Source organism: Falco cherrug, chromosome 1, assembly GCF_023634085.1.
Source record: "Falco cherrug isolate bFalChe1 chromosome 1, bFalChe1.pri, whole genome shotgun sequence".
NCBI lineage: Eukaryota > Metazoa > Chordata > Aves > Falconiformes > Falconidae > Falco > Falco cherrug.
This window is the reverse complement of record NC_073697.1, coordinates 117,621,981-117,641,315: the sequence shown is the minus strand read 5'-3', so window position 1 is coordinate 117,641,315 and position 19,335 is coordinate 117,621,981. Positions and strand designations below refer to the sequence as shown.

The 19,335-nt window shown below is 38.9% G+C and overlaps 1 protein-coding gene across 2 annotated transcripts in view; it reads right to left on the bottom strand.

The window, feature by feature from the left end:
* Positions 1-19,335, bottom strand: part of MYH10 (myosin heavy chain 10) — a 100,353-nt gene that overhangs the window by 28,490 nt on the left and 52,528 nt on the right. The window contains exons 6-15 of one of the 2 annotated variants that reach the window (XM_055723284.1): positions 17,160-17,189; positions 13,231-13,323; positions 9,233-9,296; positions 7,500-7,598; positions 6,399-6,542; positions 6,000-6,095; positions 3,520-3,638; positions 2,990-3,142; positions 2,440-2,613; positions 530-703 (exon numbers count right to left, since the gene is read on the bottom strand). In XM_055723284.1, the coding sequence (XP_055579259.1) occupies positions 530-703; positions 2,440-2,613; positions 2,990-3,142; positions 3,520-3,638; positions 6,000-6,095; positions 6,399-6,542; positions 7,500-7,598; positions 9,233-9,296; positions 13,231-13,323; positions 17,160-17,189 (1,146 nt within the window). The remainder of the gene's footprint in view (positions 1-529; positions 704-2,439; positions 2,614-2,989; positions 3,143-3,519; positions 3,639-5,999; positions 6,096-6,398; positions 6,543-7,499; positions 7,599-9,232; positions 9,297-13,230; positions 13,324-17,159; positions 17,190-19,335) is intronic. The other variant, XM_055723276.1, reaches the window with a different exon arrangement.

Sequence of the window (19,335 nt, the reverse complement as noted above, 5' to 3'; positions counted from 1 at the left end):
ATCACAAAGGATCCACAAAAACACAAGAATTGTAGTTATTTCATGGGCCTGTTCACAATGCACCTGAGCTCTGTCCCCTTTAGCGGGAGACTGAACAATTAAACTAACAGTAGAAATGAAAAGGCATCAGCTTACCTACAAAATGTGATAAACAGAAAGTCTTACGTGAACCAAGGAGATAAAAGTGAAGATGGCACACTGACACAGCCCTGCTTCAAGCACTACTACCAACTTGGAAACACTGGTATTCAGAAAAGATTCCTTAAAATAGAGTCCTGAAAAAACCCTCACCTGTAAGACCTGACAACAAAATTAAAGGAAACTGAAATACTTGCTTAATTTGATGTTAATTTATATTTTTCAGTTCTGCCTGTTGGGTAACAAGTTCCATCAGAGCTCTCCTGAACATGTTCAACAAAATTAAACAAGGTCACCCTCCTGCACAAGTATCTCTAAATTTGATAGCTATACTGCTTAGTACTTTCCCAAAAGCAACATTTCTAATCAAGTATTTAACATTTAACCTTACCTTCCCTGCATAGTGAATAATGCAGAAGTCTGCTTTGTCCTTTAGCTGTCTTGGCTTTTGGAACTTGGAGTGGGTTCCTTGTTCTTGGACCAATTTTTCCACAAATGTCTTGTCAGTAGCTTTAGGGAACCAGCATTCTTCATCCAGTAATGCTAACACACCAGGAGGATTTGCCTGAAATTCAGTTGGATTTAATTTCTGTTAATATTTAATATATCTATTTTTAAGAAATTATTATTTAAAGCACAGCATTGAATGCCATAGTAAGTTAGCTAAACTGATTCCAATTTGATTTAAATTAAAAGCTGTGGGGGAGTCCAGGTCAATGAAGGACATTATGACTGGTTCCAACCAACTCATTCCAATGTGTACAGAGCCAGACATGACAGACCTGATCTAGTGCTGCCTACAGCCTTGCTTTGAGCAGGGACTGGAATAGATGACCCCCACAAATATTTCTGTGACATGTACGTACACAACAGTTCATCCACATTTGCACAGTAGTTAATGTCATGCTTTAGTGTGGGCTAAACTCAAGAAAATGATCCCTCTCAGCCACTCAGTCCTACTGTGGCAGCCACTGAGCCTCCCCTTGCTCAGCCCTGTGTTGATATGCAGCAGCAGCATCCAAAGATTCAGCAGGCTTAACCTGAGCAGCCAGCATAGTTTCATATACTCCCTCTCTTTCCATATAATTTAAGCATTTCCTTTCAAGGTCTGTTTATTCTTTAAGTGAAGTAGGGAACAACCAATGTCTGTATTTTACAGCTGTAGAATTGTTTGACAGGATCATTTCCCTCAGAGAAGACACTGATGTACACAGGAAAGCGTTCGAAAAAACAAGGTTTATAATGATTTATACTTCAAAAGTTTCTAGTGAATGTAAAGTTTACACATTTGAAGAGAGGTATTTCTATGTGTCTGCTACATGGCATCATATTTACAGCACAATTATGAAGATAATGGCAGTTGCTTTAAAGAAAAAAAAAAAATCAAGTAAGTTGATGCATTTCAGGATATTCACCTAAATATCAGCATGCTGAAAGCATCCACACTTAGCCCCTGAGGTTTTTTGGCAGAGATTTTTACCTTCCAAGAAGGCAGAACTTTCTAAGTTATACACACAAAGTGCAAACCTTTAATAACTGAAGCAAGATTGCCCTTTCCCTGCTCTAAAGAAAAACAAGAACACAGCTCATGAGCTTTCCTGCTCTTCAGGACACACAGCATCATTGGCAGCTTACATGCATTCTAGAATACACACATGAAAATTTAGAGAGTAGTAACCACAACGCTCAAGGTTTAATTTAAAAGGTCATAAAATGATTTTGACAGCATAGTTCTGAGGTGTGAAGAAAGGTAACCTTCAGGAATGATGATCTTTCATCTCCTGCACCAGGGCCTCCTGCTTTGAAGCCCTCTTAGCTTCCAGATACTAAGCAACCAGAGGAATATGTTAAAAGCAGAGCGACTAAAACAACCCTTAAGATACTGTTTTCCTATTTGCAAGGTAGATTTATGGGGAAAATTCTACTCCAAAGGAAGTTTCGGGAATTTTGCTATTGATCTCAAACAAAAAAAAAAAAAAGTTCACTGTAAGTCTTGTAAAGCTTTCTAACTGAGCCACAATGGCATGGTTTAATATGAAAGTGACAGGATTAAAGACACATCATTAGTACTAGGGGGAAAAAAGTATAAAAATAGTAGCTTCATATCTTTAGCTCAGTGTTCTACCCTAAAGTCTGGGCAAACTCCTGTAAGGATAAATCCTTTTACTAATACACACTATTTTAGACTTTGGACTTCAGCATTCAAATTAATTCACTTTTTGTGACAATATGCAGACAGTAAAAGAAAAACTCAGAAGTCTAACCTCTTCTCCTTAGAGCATTATTAATGCACAGACTTACAGGTCTTTCGATTAAGTCAATGCAGGGCTGCAGATCCAGTCCAAAGTCAATGAAATTCCACTCTATACCCTCTCGTTGGTACTCCTCTTGCTCCAGGATAAACATCGTGTGGTTAAATAACTGCTGAAGCTTCTCATTCGTGTAGTTAATGCAGAGTTGCTCAAAGGAGTTCAACTACAAGAATAACATTAGCAAGCAAGAATAAATCAGCAACAGAATTTGTCACATATCTGAAAGTCAAAAATTTGACCTTACAAGGCAATTCTCCAAAACTCTGTAACGTTCAAATACAATGTAAACAAGATTGAAAAATGCATTACACAAATCTCTTATGTTCCTTGTTATATGTAATTAAACTTACACATAGTAGAAAATACCATCACGTATAAAAACTTATTTAGATTGAAGCATAACTTTTTGGCACTGTAATTTAGGGTTTTCTAAGTGTTGCATGCTGCAAAAGAAAACCCTCCTGCAGCCTTGCATGAAGTGTCTCTACAGTTAGTCCTGAGCACACATTAAAAATCTGATTAGCAGTGTTTTGAAGTACCTCAAAGATTTCAAATCCAGCAATATCCAGAATTCCAATAAAAGACGCTCCCTGTCGTTTGGTCCTGTCCAAAGCTTTATTAATGCGGTGAACAAGCCAGCGGAAGAGACGTTCATAGGTGGCCTTTGCCAAAGCTTCCACTGCAAAGTCTGCCTGAAAATCCAAACAGAAAAAATTATTTACCCTGGAGAAAGTCATCAAAAGAACACAGAGACAGATGTTATCACAAATAAGTAACAGAAATTAATGGACTTAATAGCACTGAGGAATGAAAATAAGCAGTAGACACAATACATAGTTTGATTAATGTTATGAAAATTTGTTTTTTAACCTGTTCCATTAAAAAAAAGCTCTCTGTGTGTCTGATACGTACAACAATGACATTGAAGGATGGACCCAGCAGAAGGTCAAGGAAAGGGCAAGGTTTCCTTAAACAAAGCCAGTGGCAGTACACAATCCCAATTTTCTTTATTAACAGCCAATCAGGATGATACACAGTTTCACTTCACCTTTAAAGCACCAAAACTTACTTGTTCTTTGGTCTGGGCTTTCTGAACGTAGTCTCTACCAACTTTGATGCGTGGTGTCAGTATGGCCCGGGTGAACTCCATTACATTCATTCCCAGTAGATGGCAGAGTTTCTGTGCGACTGGAGATCAAAATAAATGGAAGCACTTAAATCCTCCACAGCAGCTAGCAACACGGGTGAAACAAGCTACTGACAAAGGCTGTCATGTGCCAGCTTAAAAATTGAACTGCCATTCAAAACAGCAGTTAGGAGATGCACTTCTGTCCTGTGGACAGACTGACCCTATCACACAGCTCGTGCCTGCAGGGCCTCCGGCCCAAGGGCTGATGGAAGCCTCTGCAGAAGCACAACGCTGAATTTCCTTAGGGGAGTGCAGAAAACACTAGATCTCATGAAACTGCAGGGAGATCACGTAAGAGTCCATAGCCCATGTACAAGTGCTCATTTTGTTACTTTAAAAGGGAGCGTTCATTCTCTCATCTCCAGAAAAAAAACCAAACAAAACACAGTATGGGCACATCAAACACCAAACTCCATCATACTGAAGGTTGCTTAAAATCTGCTTCAATTTAGGCAGGTATGCCAGTGTAACGCTTCCATTACAGACTGTATCAAAATATGTTGTGGATTTTTAATGTTTTATATAGAATAACAATGCAAACACCAGCACACTTCTTTAAACAGCATGAACTCTCCCGGTGTCACGCTCATTATTTGAAATAACACGTTACCCACACCATCATTACGTATTCTTGCTGCATCAATCCCCTTTTCTAAATCAGTTTTCCAGTAGGTTAGGTGTTTATGATTCCATACTTCTAAAAATGAAAGTGACGCTAAAGGTATTTTTAGGTCTGGGTAAGTGCTGCCCTTTAGCAGGAAGCCCTCCACACTATCCAGTACGTACTTTAACCCCTTATCTTTGTAATCTGACAGCTTCCTTTTTTACTGTCAAAATGAAAAAAGCTGTTTTTTCAAATCAGTATTGGAAAAATAGATTTTACACCAATGTATAAGAACTTCCTCTGCATTTATGATTCTTTTTCGGCTGGTATTCAATACACCACTGCTAGCTCCTAATGGTGAGATTCTCCGTCTGGACATATATTCATTAGAAGCATTCATGAATCAACACACAACTTTATCAGTAAGATCAGGGTAGCATCACAAACGGAGCACTCCCTTCACTTCAGCTACATAAAGGCGCATTTCTGTGCTTTGAGTATAAAAACACATATCAGCACATCAGACGACACGTAACAATTGTAAGCTTTAAGTAGCAAGTGCTGTCAGGATCTTTAAAAAAGAAAAACCAGAAACAAACAAACAACAACTTGAAAATATTAAGTAGCCATGAGCATCAGCTTGGTAATGTGGTGTAACGGATACTATACTATGGTTTTTAAAGAAGGAGAGGGTCTAAAAAACAATGGTAATAGAACAAAAATCAAGATATCCAGGAAGTAAGAATCATTTGTATCTTTCTACATCACATCTTCTAAACAGACAATGACTCAGTTGAGTTGTCTAAGCTGGTACTAGAAACCCCAAAAAATAATCCTTCAGCCAACCTTTTTTCCTCCCCTCACTGCAAGCCTCAGTGGCAACGGCCAGCCAAATGCCAAGTCAATGGCTATTGATCTTTAACCCACACCTGCTTGCTGGAGCACTTCAGGCAGCCGGCCACCACCCTCAGAAATGGCAAGTCTTGGACATTGCAAGCACCCGACACACACAGCAATGTAGGACAGTTAACGAGACGCAGACAAGAATCTGAGTTGTGCATGTGCGGCAGGTCCTGTGAATGGTGGTTTTTACTGCTCTTTCCACCGATGCCAATTCTCAAAGCCAACTTTCCTTAAGAGCATTTAAAAGGCTGGCACTGAAGTACTCCGTTAAAAACCTGCAATTGCTTCAGCAGCTATTTCATTTTGTGAAGAAATATACTCCTCAAAATGCTGATTGCACTGCAGGTACTAACTGATAAATTAAATCTCAGTCACACCACCATCCCACTTCAGAAATCAGATTTTTCCAAATACAGCATTCTTATGTTCAGCCATTTCGCTATGGAAGTTGTGCTTGCCTCCAGGGCTCTTACCATTGGCAAGAAAACTGCTGTCAAGAACCAAAGAAAACAAACCGATTTAAGCGTGCACTTTTTCCTAGTGCTTAAGTCTTTGTAGATAGCAATAAACAAGGCTACAACTGAAATATTTATTCAAAGTTTACAAGCAATGCAAACACCATAAATTCTGTTGAAGGATCCTTAAATTTGTCTGCATTATGAGAATGGATTAGGAGAGTTTTAATAATTGCCTGTTGGCTACACCGCAACAGTCATGGCCTCTTTTTGGCACAGAATGCTGTCAAGGAAGCTCAGAAGACTGCTCAGAACTTTTAAAGATATGCACTGAACAAATGGCAGGAAGAAAACTACAGCGCAGGTTAAAGGAAGCCATACAAATGTGACCAGCTTACCAGTATTCTCTGGCATAGAAGCCTGATCGGTGTTTCTCTCCTTCTTAAAGGAAATATTTCCAAATTGTAGCACTGAAGACACCACTTTCAGCATTGCTGTGTTAACAAATGACATATGCAACAGTTTAATTGAAGACTGATCAGCTTAATAAATTATTTTTCTGTTACTTGTGTCACGTGACTTTCGAATTCAGAGTACAAGTTTAGAAAGGAAATAAAGTTTGTACCGTACTTTTGGGGCAAATGGCTTTAAAAACTCTAGCTCATGTGAAGCAAACACTTGCTGCAGGCTGTCAAAGACACTGAAGCAACATTAAATCTGGTGACATTAAGTTAGCAAATGCATGTGCACAAGAGAAAAAAGTATACTTGAAAAATCCAAAAGACTCAGTAACTTACACAAGATCTCATCGTGTGAAAATCCCATGATATGCATGGCTTCCATAGTCTCCTGAAAGTTATCCTTGTCTTGTTGCCCAGGAATGGGGATGTAACCATTAGATAAAAATCTGTAATTGTTAAATCCTTCAAGCAGCAAGTCAGCTGTATTGGGGGGAAGGGAAAGAGACAGAAAAATAAGCTAAAGAAATGCTGTTCACACCTGTACTCTGTTCTCACTAAATGCACAAACTATGCTTTACGAAATCCATCCCTCAAATATGGCTACAAGCCATTATACGCCAGCTTCTGAAACTGTAAAAATATGAGCGTGTCTTAGAGGCTGAAGTCAGATTCCCAGAATCTCTATCTCTAGCAACCTACATTAGCTCTTCAATGTATTATGTAAATGGAACGTTAACCGACTTAGATCTAGCGAAAACTCAAATCCCTATCTGCGATATCCTAAAAGAAGTATCCCCATTGAAAAGTAACAGAAACAGGCAGAAATGGAGTTCGGTATTGATGATTACCACATGAAAGAAGCTAAACACCAGTTCATCTACAGGAGGAGAAAAAGTAGATCAATTCTCTGAAGTCTGTACCTTCATATAATTTCACTTATCACAACCTAACAGAAATTCCCAGTTACTAAGGGCTGGGGGGAGGCAGGAAGAGTAGAAGATAACCAACACAGGACTGCAACAGCTGAAGAAAGCCACAGGATTTCATTATGTTTTGGTAAAATGGCTGTTTTTCTGCTCAGCTTGAAGGCACAGTCCAGGATAGATACGGCTGTCACTGCTGACCAGGTTCGTTATTTATCAGCTGGGAGCCCTGTAGTTTCACTCCAGTGATTCCCAGCCAGAGACTGCCCAAACTGCACTTTGTCACGTAGGAGCCGTTTGCTTAAAATGCATCAGTTGCTTGACAGCACGCTTGATAAAACACAGAAGTTATTTCAAACTAAAGCCACGTGGCTTTCCATTCTTCTTTCAAAACTCACTGTTTCAAGACCAAAGAATAAAGACCAACGAGTAGTTCAAACACAACTGTGTTAACACTGAAATAACAAACAGCACACAGAAGCAAGAAGTTTACAAAATGAGATTCTCAACTTACACTTCAGGTGTTCTCCTGCTCCTGCTAGTAGTTGATAGAAGATATGAAATGTCCGCTCATCTTTAGCCTGACGAACAGCGCGAGACTTTTCCAACAAGTCTGATTATAAGTAGTCAAGGATCTTCTACAATGTTTGGTTAAAAATGTCCAATGCAAACAAAACTTTCAAAGCAGGCTTTAAGACCAAACAGAAATGTAATAGCAACGACAGGACTATGTGCAATATGACCTCTCAGTAACTTTAAATAAGAGAGTTAAAATTCAGACTGGTAGAAACCCATTTTTAATTTCAGCAACCTTATTTCTTGGATGTTGACTGCATTTCCCTGCTACATGCAGCTGACAATTGTCTGCAATGGATCAGCTAAAGTTCAAGTGAGCGGGGGAGCTGGCCATTCTTTCTCAATCACTGCTTCTATTAAGGTCATAGCCGAACTCTTAACACCAAAAACCCTGCAGGTCCTCAACTCAAAGTACTTTATCATCTAAAGTGCATTTGCTATTTCTTTCAAGTAATGCATTTTTACATACAATCTGCACTGCCTTTAAACAGCTCCCAAATTCAATTTGTGCAGCAGATAGCGTCTAATAAGCTGCCACAAGCTGTAATGTTATGAAGTTTTACAATATGGAATATCAAGAAATAAAACCAAATGTGGGGCAGGGACTTAATGGCAGAGGTTACAAGGGTGACTTCTTGTGATGAAGAAAAAAAATTCCCCAAGAGTTAATTCCTGCTGTTTTCACAAAGCTCTAGGCAAAACAACTCCTATAAACTTCTGCAAAAGCAAAAACTGCCTTCATTCCTGTGCTGTACTGAATGAAAAAATCATTTACCGTCAAAGCATATTTTGAATAACTATAGATCTTTCCCAGCCTTATTGGGAAATTATCTTTTGTGACAGTTCCAAACATTCAATGCACTTAATTTTAAGCAGTTTCTCTCATAGCAACAGAATGAAAGTTTAACTGCAGCATTATGATTAACACTCACATGATACTGGTTACTAAGGCTTCTTCCGATTTCATAATGTTATGATCACCCTCTTGCTACTCCCCCAGAAAAAAGGATAAACAAACTAAAGAGTTACATACACATTTTTAGTAAAAAGAAAACAACTTTAGAGAAGGGCTTTCAGTGCAAATATTTTTACTTGTTCTTAAGCCGTAAGTGAAAATGAACCTTAAAGATAAAACTGAATTAGGCTTCAGTATTAATTGCTAATAGATCTCATATTATTGAGCCCACGCTGGTATCTGGGAGGCCTAAGAAAACAGAAGGTGCCCCAGCACTTCCAGCTCTATCACTTTATAAGGAGCATCACCTCCTTCCAGGCAGAGGCTGCTCCCGCAGTGCTGATGAGAGCAAAATCAAGCTTTTGGCAAAATACAGTAGTTCAGCTGCTGATTAGGAAGGCAGGTTTTTTTCTATAAATGCTCATAAAGCAAGCACATTTTAAATGGTTTCTCTATTTAACATACACTGGTTTTAAGTCTGAAAATCCAGCAGGCTTCAGAGAGCTAAATTTTTTGAGTATCCCATTTTAAGCATGAGGAAGCACACTGATTTTGTGATATTTGATCAGCTATTTTGAAACAAAGGAAGAGATGGATGATGTCAAAGGAATGCAGGAATGTGGTAACCTTTCACTGCATTCCAATGAATTAGAGGGTTAAAAGCAAAACAATCAGGAAACCTGCATTTTACAGTGATGTGGCACGAAGGAGGATACATGTCTCAATGTTGGCCCCAACAATATAACCAGTAACATCAAAGTTAATCCTAATGAACTTGCCCTGCAAAGAAAAGAGATTTTTTTGTAATTACTAAACTTTTTTAAGACAACAATGCTGTCTGTATAAAAACATAATCCTACTTGCATTCATGTAACAAGCATTTCACATAAGTTCAAATGAAATCTTTTCCCTTCAATGCGCTCAGCCATCATTTCAATAGAACATGTTACACTGCACACAAATACTTTCTAAAGATTAAAAAACTAGTATTCGAGTTATGCTTGTAATCCAGACTTACCAAAACCTTTTCGGAAAGTGTAGCTCAATTTCTCACATTGACCAAACATGCTGTCTGAGGTTGAAAGCACCAGTGGGATGTGAAGGGTGCATATTTCTATAGGAAACTTATGGGTGCCTAAAGGTGCTTTATCTGCAGCAATCCTGAATCTCAGTGTGCTGCCCACCCCAGACCACCACGCTTCTACTTCCATTTCCAAAACCAGGACGGCTGCTATCTACAGGGCTTCTCTCTTCTAACAGCTGGTAAAGAAAGGACTGAGAAACACCATATATCCGTTTCTTCCCCATTACCTCCTTTTCTCTGCAAAGGACCAAATAAAGATCACACTTCTCATATGTAGAGCAGCTCTTGGAAAGAAAGTGGTTGCAAGTGGGTATATTATACCAGCTTTAAGTCGCATCAGTTCCCCAATCTGATCTGTCACTTGGCCACAAACGTTCCCATCAGGACAACAGGCTCTGGCATGGAGTTGGACCATTCTTAACAGCACCATTACTGTATTTCAGGTTTGTGCTCGTGAAACTGTTAGGTATTCCCTTGGTTGCAAACACATGAAGAAACCTGTGGGAATACCCCTTGACTACACGAGGCTCTCCATTTTCACTGCATCCAATTGCTACAGCCCATATCCTCATACCAACGGGTTTCGGAGATCAGGGAGCATCACAGCAGTTTGCTAACAACTGTCTGAACACTTCTGATGATGTTTGCACAAAGCTGCCTACTAATATCTTTTGCAGAGGTCTTCTGAAAGCGCTCTTACAATCAGTATCCAAATCCCCACTTAGCTCAAGTCTGACTAATTAGTGCTATTAGTATGTTCAACCAAATTTCTGTTTGGCAGACCCATTCTATCTATTTTCATATTAAATATTTCAGTCTACAAGCTTGTAGAACATACGCACTCTAACAATGGCCCAACCTACAAAACGTGTATTGGGGGTTATACTGCCATGCTGCAGACTCACACCCATAAAAGTTGCTGCAATTATTTGAGCTATTGCAGCTGCTTCTCAGAACACCCTACCCTCCCTGACTTCCCTGACAAAGCCCATGCATGTAAAAAAGATTTGTGTACACAAAGCCACCAAGTTTCTCCCCTCAGCCACACCAGTGAATCCAGAGAAAGGTACAACCTACCTACCAGCCTTACCTTGACTCTTACGTTTCAGAGCAAAGCAAAGCCAAGCTCCGTGACTGTGGTTGTACATCTTCAACTCAAAGTGATTTCTCCAAGTTTCAAGAAAACTGGTGGGATACTCTTAAGTTAGCTTCAATGGTTACTCCCTACTGTTTAATCTGCAGTTTGGTTGGAAAGCCAATGGCACTAAAATGACTGTGCCAAGGCACAAGCTTGTTTTCAAGCATGCCTCGTCAGGGACCAGCACTTGAACTCAATATGAAGAAACAGAACACTAAGCTCAGCTTGTAACTGAAGCATTTGTACTTTTTGCTCAGTAACAACTCCAGAAAGCTGTAACTGTCGCAAAGAACAAACTGACCTGTTACTGAAATTCAGCCCATAGACTAGATACACAACACATGTGTCAGCACTAGCATGTCAAGAACGGCAGCTGACAACTTTTTACCTAGACCAGGTACCACCGAGCCTTCTTAGAATGACATGGCTCGAATCCGCCATGTTACATGTGAAAAAAAAAAATATGAAGCATTACATAAGGTCTAGTCAGCGGCTTTGTCTGACACAATTCAGAACCACTTTACTCTGTTTCACCCTTTAAAGTTACCTAAATTCTGCTGTAAAGTTACCAGTTCCGTGAACAAAAATCATTGAGAGAAGATGCAGTCGTCATACGATTTGACACATCAGGAGAGGGGACACAGGCCCCCTTCACAGTTCAGTCACCACTGAAGTCTATACTAGAGAAATTACTTATCTAATCCATCATCTTAAAAGCAAAATATTTATACATCCTTTTAGATAGCACTGACAAATCTTGCTATGAAATCTTTAATTTATCAGCTAGAGAACGTAGTGGTGGTCATTAATAACTGCATTCAGTTTACACTATCATTATAGCACTAAATATGTGGTTTTGTAAAAACCACATCAGAAGGAAGCATTTAGCTCTGCAATATGAACCCAGCAAGCCCACTCTCCTGTACACTGCAAACTAGAGACTACTTCCTGAAACACAAGAGAACACTGCTTCTGGTAGAAGAAAAAAGGAAAAAATCCATTTGACACCAGCCTTATTTCAGTCCTATCTGGTTTTATCAGCAAGTAGGGAACAGGCTGGCATCCTCATGCTGCATGGTGAAGACTGTCGAGCCTGTATGGACTGAACAACAGCACTTCTCGCTTTGTGGGAGGATATATGTATATTTTTAAGTCAGGTTTTAAAATGGTTGTTACTAAAGATTATTTCTTCTGCATGGGATGACACCATCTGGAGTACATTATACTTGCTCCTTTATAAAAATAGAGCTGGAGCCATCTGAGTGATTATGTTCATGATGGCAATGCAGACTTCAATATAATACAAACCAGATGCTAACATCTTTTAGGGAAAAAAGGATCCTCATTAAATTAGTACAGTCTTTGACGGATTCAAGACGTGTAACAAAGTAGAATTATTGCACAGTGAAACCTGTTGATACTATAAATCCTACACCCAACATATATAAGCATCAAGCAATATTGTAAATAATGTGGCTATAAAATTATCAAAGTTGCATTTCTACCATACTCTGCTCTCCCTTCTCGATTGCAAAAGCTAAGGGATTTAGTCATACAGTTTTCCAGAGTCCTTATCACTGGAGCTGAGTTCATACATTATAAATCCAAGCAACTGTTAAAACATCAAGGCAGCCAAGAAATCCTTCATTTGTTCTGTAAATTTTAGTTTTGCTCTCACAAGAAAAAAAAAAAAAAAAAGATTTAATACCTCCTATACAGTTTTAAAGTTGTACTAAAAACATCTTTCCCCTGAAACAGGAGATGGCTTTTTTTTTCCTTCAAAGGAAAGGAAGTTTTAAGAAGTGGTAAAGAGCTATTCACCCCAAGCTCCACCACTATTTTTAAAATAAATGGAACACATCAAAAGTGGTTATCTGCCACTGAAACGGTATGTGAACAGAAGGCACTGACCCAACAAAAACATCAACCAGCTACAAGAGAGCCCAACACCTTGAGAGTAATTCATACTGTCTTTTTTAATTTCCTTCAGTGAATCAGACAGAAGGATATGGAAATTTACAGAGGTTTTTATATGCAAGTTTTGTGCTTTTTTAAATGTTGAGGATGTTCTCTTTAAACAATCAATTGATCAAGTCATAGCTATTGACAAGAAGGCTACATATACATATAAACATGTTGATAACATACTCTTTCATACTTTATAGTAGTTCAGCAGTAATTTGTGCACACAAGCCACAGTTTAGCTCTATGGCATAGCTTTATTTGTTATACTATAAACACTACTGTCACACCATTCAAGGATGGTTAGCCACTAGATAAAATTAAAGCAAGTTTTGCCAAGAGCCAGTGAGGATTTATCTTCAGTGACCCACACACAACACAGAAAGCACTGTAAGAGAACCCAAATATATAGAGGAAAGAGAACAAAGAAAGCTTCTAATAATAATTAGATAAATACCTTAAAAAAAAGGAATTTATTCATAAACAGTAATCCAGATTTACAAATTCTAAAGAGAAAAGAGAAAACTCACAAAGCGTGAGGAGTTGTCATTTTTCACTGTCTTTGCATTCCCAAAGGATTCCAGAATGGGATTCGCCTGAAGAAGCTGACGCTCCAGCTCCCCCTAAAAATCACACAAACAGAAAAATAAACAGACATAAGCACAATGCACATGCGATTAAGGGCTCCTACATGCTGCTTCTTCCTGACAGTCATTTTACCCAGGTTGTGGCAGTGATACCAACTTTAGAAGAGGGTTATTTTTCACCTTGCTTCTAAATCTGCTGATAGTCTCCTCCATCCAGTGAAGAATGTGGTTTAGTTTTTGTTGGTTTGTGGGGTTTTTGTCTTTTTTTTTAAGCGCACACACACACACAAACAGAGCAGTGACTGAATAGGACTTATGGATGAAAATCACTGAACATGAAAAAAATTCACATTTAGGGCTAATGAAATTAGGCACAGACTTCTGAATGCTTAAGGGGAAACACTAATTTAACTGTTTAAAGATTTCAGTGCAAGGTTGTTTTTAAGCTTCCTGTTTAGTGATTTGACAATATAGCTACTTTAGAGTATCCATTTTCAAACTTACTTTCAAATCAGTGAATACTCACTTTCAATTAGGCAGTCACATCATTGCAACATTTCTGACCTGAATGCACCTGAGAAGCATGCCAGAATGGCATAATGGGAACTGAGCGACATCAAATACAAAGATCATTTCTTAATTGCTCAATTCAACCAACATTGCTCAATGCATTTTTTTTAACATTTCTTTAAGTTCAAGCCAATGTATGTAGAAATCAAAGTACTTATCTTAAGGAAATTGCACAACAGCTTTTACAATTACTGCCCATGAGGAGGCCTGATAAGAAAAGTCTGTGCTGCTTCCATGAGCCCAGGAGGCATGTATGTACATAGGAAAATATGATCTTGTCTTCCTGCTCTGAAGGATGGTTTTAAAAGAAAAAAAAAAAAAAAACACAAAAAAAATAAGAAAGTGAAGCTGTCTGGAATGTAGTCTCAAAAACTGACATTTGTGTTGATAAGCCTGCTTTTTCCAATTATTTATAGCATAGATTAATAAAGACCCCAGACTGAGCATCAAAGAATGGGAAATCTAAGTCTTTTAAGGCTTCCACGAGGTCAATTCTTACACAGGAATTTTTGAAATTCACTAGTTAACATCGAAAAGAGATGATTTGTATATTGAAATACATTTCAAGTCCTGGAAACGAATGGCTTCTTGTTCTTTAATGTGACCTCAAGTTATCTGCTCAAAACTTGTTTACTCCCAAATATATCCCCTTTGGGACTACATACTCTCTGAATTCTGAAATGCGTGAGTCTTAGCCCAGAGCACACTTAAAACACTCCTCAGACCACAGCACCTATGTGCTATATGTTACGTCTGCCAATGTGACAGTCCTCAGGAGCACTTTTAAATTGATAAAAAAATCCACAATTGGAGAAAAACTAGATGCCTGCTATAACCACTATATGCATGTCTGCGATTTATATTCTAAAAGTTTCCTATGTAAACACATCAGACAGTGGGAAAGCATCTGCTCACACCATTACGCCTATTCCCCTCTCCCAACCACACTGTCAGCTCCTGCTAAGACACCAAGTATAAAATGAGAAGCTTGCTTACCATGCTGTACACAGCTTGACATAAACCACATTACGTATATTAAATGCAGCAAGCATGTCACAGCTTACATTTCAAATTCTAGCTATTCTGGAAAAGAAAGCACACCGACTTCAAAATTTAAGTCCTCCACAGAACTTTGCTGTGCCACTTGAAAGCATCTCACTGCAGGCACGCTTCATCCATGCTTTAAAGCGCTTCCGTGTACCACAACTGCAATTTGGCTTTGTGCAGAGGAACTTCTGCAATGCATTGTAAAGTAGTTTCACTCCAATTCTCCAACTGAATGCAAAAACTTCGTAGTAGCTCATTTTTACAATTATCTCTGAGGATGTGAAGAACACATTCAGCTGTGTCCTCAGATGTGGGTGAAAATGGTGAGAAGGAACCGGGTGCTCACAGCCTAGCCAGCCTCTGTGGTTTGCACTCACACGTAGACTTGTCATAGCCATCACTAAGAAACAGCAAGCCTCTCACACTATGTTAAGTGGCTTCTGATTTAGTAGATTTCAATTTAGATCAACTGCTTTACAGCCAAAAAACAATCCTCTTTTTTAGAAGTGTTCAGTGTTTTGGAAAGAGTGTAAGTTTGGCCTCTAGGCATATCTCCTGCATAGGCATCTAAACAGAACTTGGAAAAAGCAGTATTGCAGTATTGAGGGAAAAGTGAAATCATGCAATATTTCATGCAGGGCAACATTAAGACCAGGACAGATTATTGTCTCAGTTTCAGAAAAACCAGCATCCCAGTGATTCAGTTTGTTGTGAAGCCTGGGTGAGGCAGGGAAACTACATGCTACTCACATACAACAGGGATCCACTCTGTAGTTCAAGATGACATTGAAACAGAAATGTTAATGATTATGGTTTCTGCAATATCAACACTTCTGGATTAGCATGCTTCCACTGATATATTTAAAATGTTTGCCAACAAACGGTTTACTTCAACCCTGACACGTTAACTCTAAGCAAAGGGAGGGTTAAACTAAACACTGTTCCATCTATTTTTGGAACAGAGAAATATTTTAGTAAAAACCTTTAGAATCGACTGAGGTCTGCATGAAGGGAGGATTAAGTTAAATACTAAGAATGTCTGTAACTTCTGAAAATGAGACCATGGGCCCAGACACATGATTGGGTTACAGAGGTTTAACAAGTTACCACACACTAGCAAAGGCATCACAGCTGTCCATGTAATTTCTTTTTGCTTCCAATATGCCAGACTTAACGAAGTTTCTTTTTATTATGTTCCTTTCCACTGCAGTTTAAGTTGCACTACTGTCAGCTTCCAGAAAAATGTACGGGGAAGAATATAATCGGCTAAACTAACTCATGGTAGCCTCTTCAGTTACCAAGCCTTGGTTACACCATACAGAGCTGTTGCAAAGCTTTTTCTTTATTTAAAAGCTCACACTGACGACAAAGGCATCACTTACCATCTCAGGTTAGAGAGTGGAACACTTATCTTGCACAACATGTGGCAGCAATTGTTTATCTCTTTCCACAGGCCCATCCTCAACTTCCACCTAACCCTCCTCTTTACACTCCTTGACAAGCACACTCCATAACACTGGAGTACTGCAACTCCTACTCTTACACAAGAAGGTAGTCTAGAACAGACCGGCGGCTGCTGCCCATGGGAAGAGAGGGATTAGGGGAGCAAGAGATGGGCAGCATTATCTGCATGGCAGCTCCAGCCAACCTAAGGAGTAAGAGCAGCTGAAGCTCAGAGGAGGAAACAGTGATTCAGGCAGCAACACTGAACAGGCATCACGTCGCTCACACCACTTATCCTAGAAAGTCAGGGGAAACACTTGATTTTCAGACGATGATTGGTTATGCCAAGCCTTTTACACTTGAGATCAAAGTCTTTATCGGGTTATCTGAGAAGCTATAAAAATATTCAGACAAAACAGTATGTTAATCAGAAGAATTTCGAAGCTTCCATTAATCCATCCCTTATTTAGTACTTTGTTTATAATATTAAAGTGTTCTGCACCCTCTCAGCAGCACAGTAACCAAGTATACACACAGCATATTGGAGGTCAGCTAGAGAGAGGGTGAACCTCTTGCTTCAGGACAGTGTAACACCACTTTAAAGTGCGGAGAAGTGCTTTGCAATGCAGAGGAATTTGTAAGCTGTTCACTGGTCCACTCTCTCAAAGCCAGTTAAGTATTTACAAAGTTTACTGGTAGCTGTATACCTCTACAAGATTTCCCACATGTTATAAATACAAATTGACAGGAAATAGAAGAATATATTACCAGTTTGCCTACATAACTTTAAAAGCATAAAGAAAACCACTTGCCTGATGTTTCACGGGTTTAGGTGATTCGGGCTGTTCATTGCAAACAAACAAATGCATATGTTAGCAAGCAAGCACTCCAGCTGCAAGTTACATCCCAAATTATTAATGTCAGTAGGCTTAGTTTAACTATATACCCACTTCATAGAAACTGTTCAAAAATTAATTCCAGAAAAGAAGTTATTTGCATGCGCACAAATATTAAAACCTGTGTTTATGCAAAGGACTAATTCCTGATAAAATGAAAGGTGACAGGCAGACCTTGAGCATCAACTTAGAAGGGCAACAGTTTAATTTTTGTGCACTGCTATCCACAGTTCTGCCAAACAACAACAAAAAATAAACTCACAAAAAGTAACTTTCTCTACAGCCTTAGTCACTGCAAGGTGGTTTTGTATGGGTAAGACGATCATTATTCTTCAACAGTCAAAAAGGTTACGAAACAACCACGAGAAAAGCAATAGTTAAGGAGTCTGGGGTTTTGTTTTTGCACTGTACTTCAAAAATTTACGAAACACAAACCTACATTTGAGACTAAAGCTTTGTTTCTTTCTTTCAAGAATGACCATCCACATGAGAAGCAGCAAAATCTTAAAAAACTAGAAGAACTTAAAATTTTTTCAGGAAGAAGTAATAAATAAAAAAACCCTCAAAATTCAAATATGCACAGTTTCTGCAGAAATTTTCAATTGCACTATTACTTCCTTGGCTCGGTCTGCAAGTTTAATAATCTTGAGCTTCACATCAGAGTGCCTAGAGGGAAAATATTGTGGTGAAACACATACACCAAGAAATTTTCATACCAAGGCAGATGCACACTTCCTCCATTTATGTCTATTATTTTAAACAACTAGCACTGCTTTAGCGCAGAATAACAGATTTTGACAGAGGTCTGTAAAGCATCTGGCAAAGATTTGACTTACTCAGCTAAGTGATGTGAATTTTGCAAAGCTGGAGCATACCCACTTGGAAAGCAACTCCAGCATCTAAAAAAACTTTAGATGTTTCAGTATGAAGCTACCACTACTGTAATCACTGGAGGAGGACAGGTACACCTAGGAACCTAGGAGGCATTTAATTTGCTTATCTTCAGACAAGATGAACTGCTCTCTCAGGGTGTCCATTTCTGTCCTCACTAGAAACAGAACTGAGCATAATCAGACACATATTTAACTTCTCTGTGTTTAAATTAGGGCAGTTAAAGCCCATCTGGGAAATCCTCACTAAAAGGAGCTCCAGCCTGAACAAGCCTACCCAAGATCCTTACTTCAAAACCAATTTTCTTCTGAAATTAATAAAACAAATTAAACAATTTAGCATTTGAGCTATAAAGGCAAATACTGTCGCTAAAAGCAATCATTAACCTGAAAGCACCAGTAACTATTTCTGAAGCTTGAAATGGCACCACTGTGAAAGCTGGATTTTAGTGAAAATAGAGGGAGTTTGGGACGAGAAAGCTTTGGGGAGGTGGGAAATGAACAAAAGTCTAATTCTGTCCATCTGAACCAGAGACACGTAGTACAAGGATGACTGGAAGTGGAGACAGCAGTGGTGGACAGATGCAGTTATTTATAGAACTTAACTATTCCACATACTACCATAACTGAAAACATATGCGGATTTCATGTATTTGACCATCAAAAGGGTCCAGGTATGTCCATAGACTACAAACAGAGCTAAGAGCATCCCCCAACCTCATGCAGCCTGTAGAGCATGCAAGCATATGGGAGTCCCTGGGCAATAAGTGACAACCAGCACTTTTCCTTCCTTTGGAAAATCGTGTACACAATTTTTTTTAATTATTTCTATATTTTTGCACTGACTACCCTCCCCATACAAAACCACAAGTTTGTAAACTAAAGCAGAACCCAAGAGTCAGAATTAAAACTCACTTCTTAACCATATTAAAGCAACACATGCGTTTACACCACTGTTTTGTTCTTCTGTTCTCTCATTCCTACCTCACTTAATACATAGGGAAGTGATAAGCCACAAAACTAAGCAGTTTAGAAGTCTCTTCTACCTCCCTACCCTCCTTGCTCAGCATCTGTGACATGGCAGAGCATTGGTGCTGCTCTGGCCACAGCCTGAGCTGTCAACTGGGAGCTGTAAGGGTTTGTAATACTTTTACAGCACTCTCCTGGGTGAAATGGACAAAGCTAACCCTTAGACTTCAGTG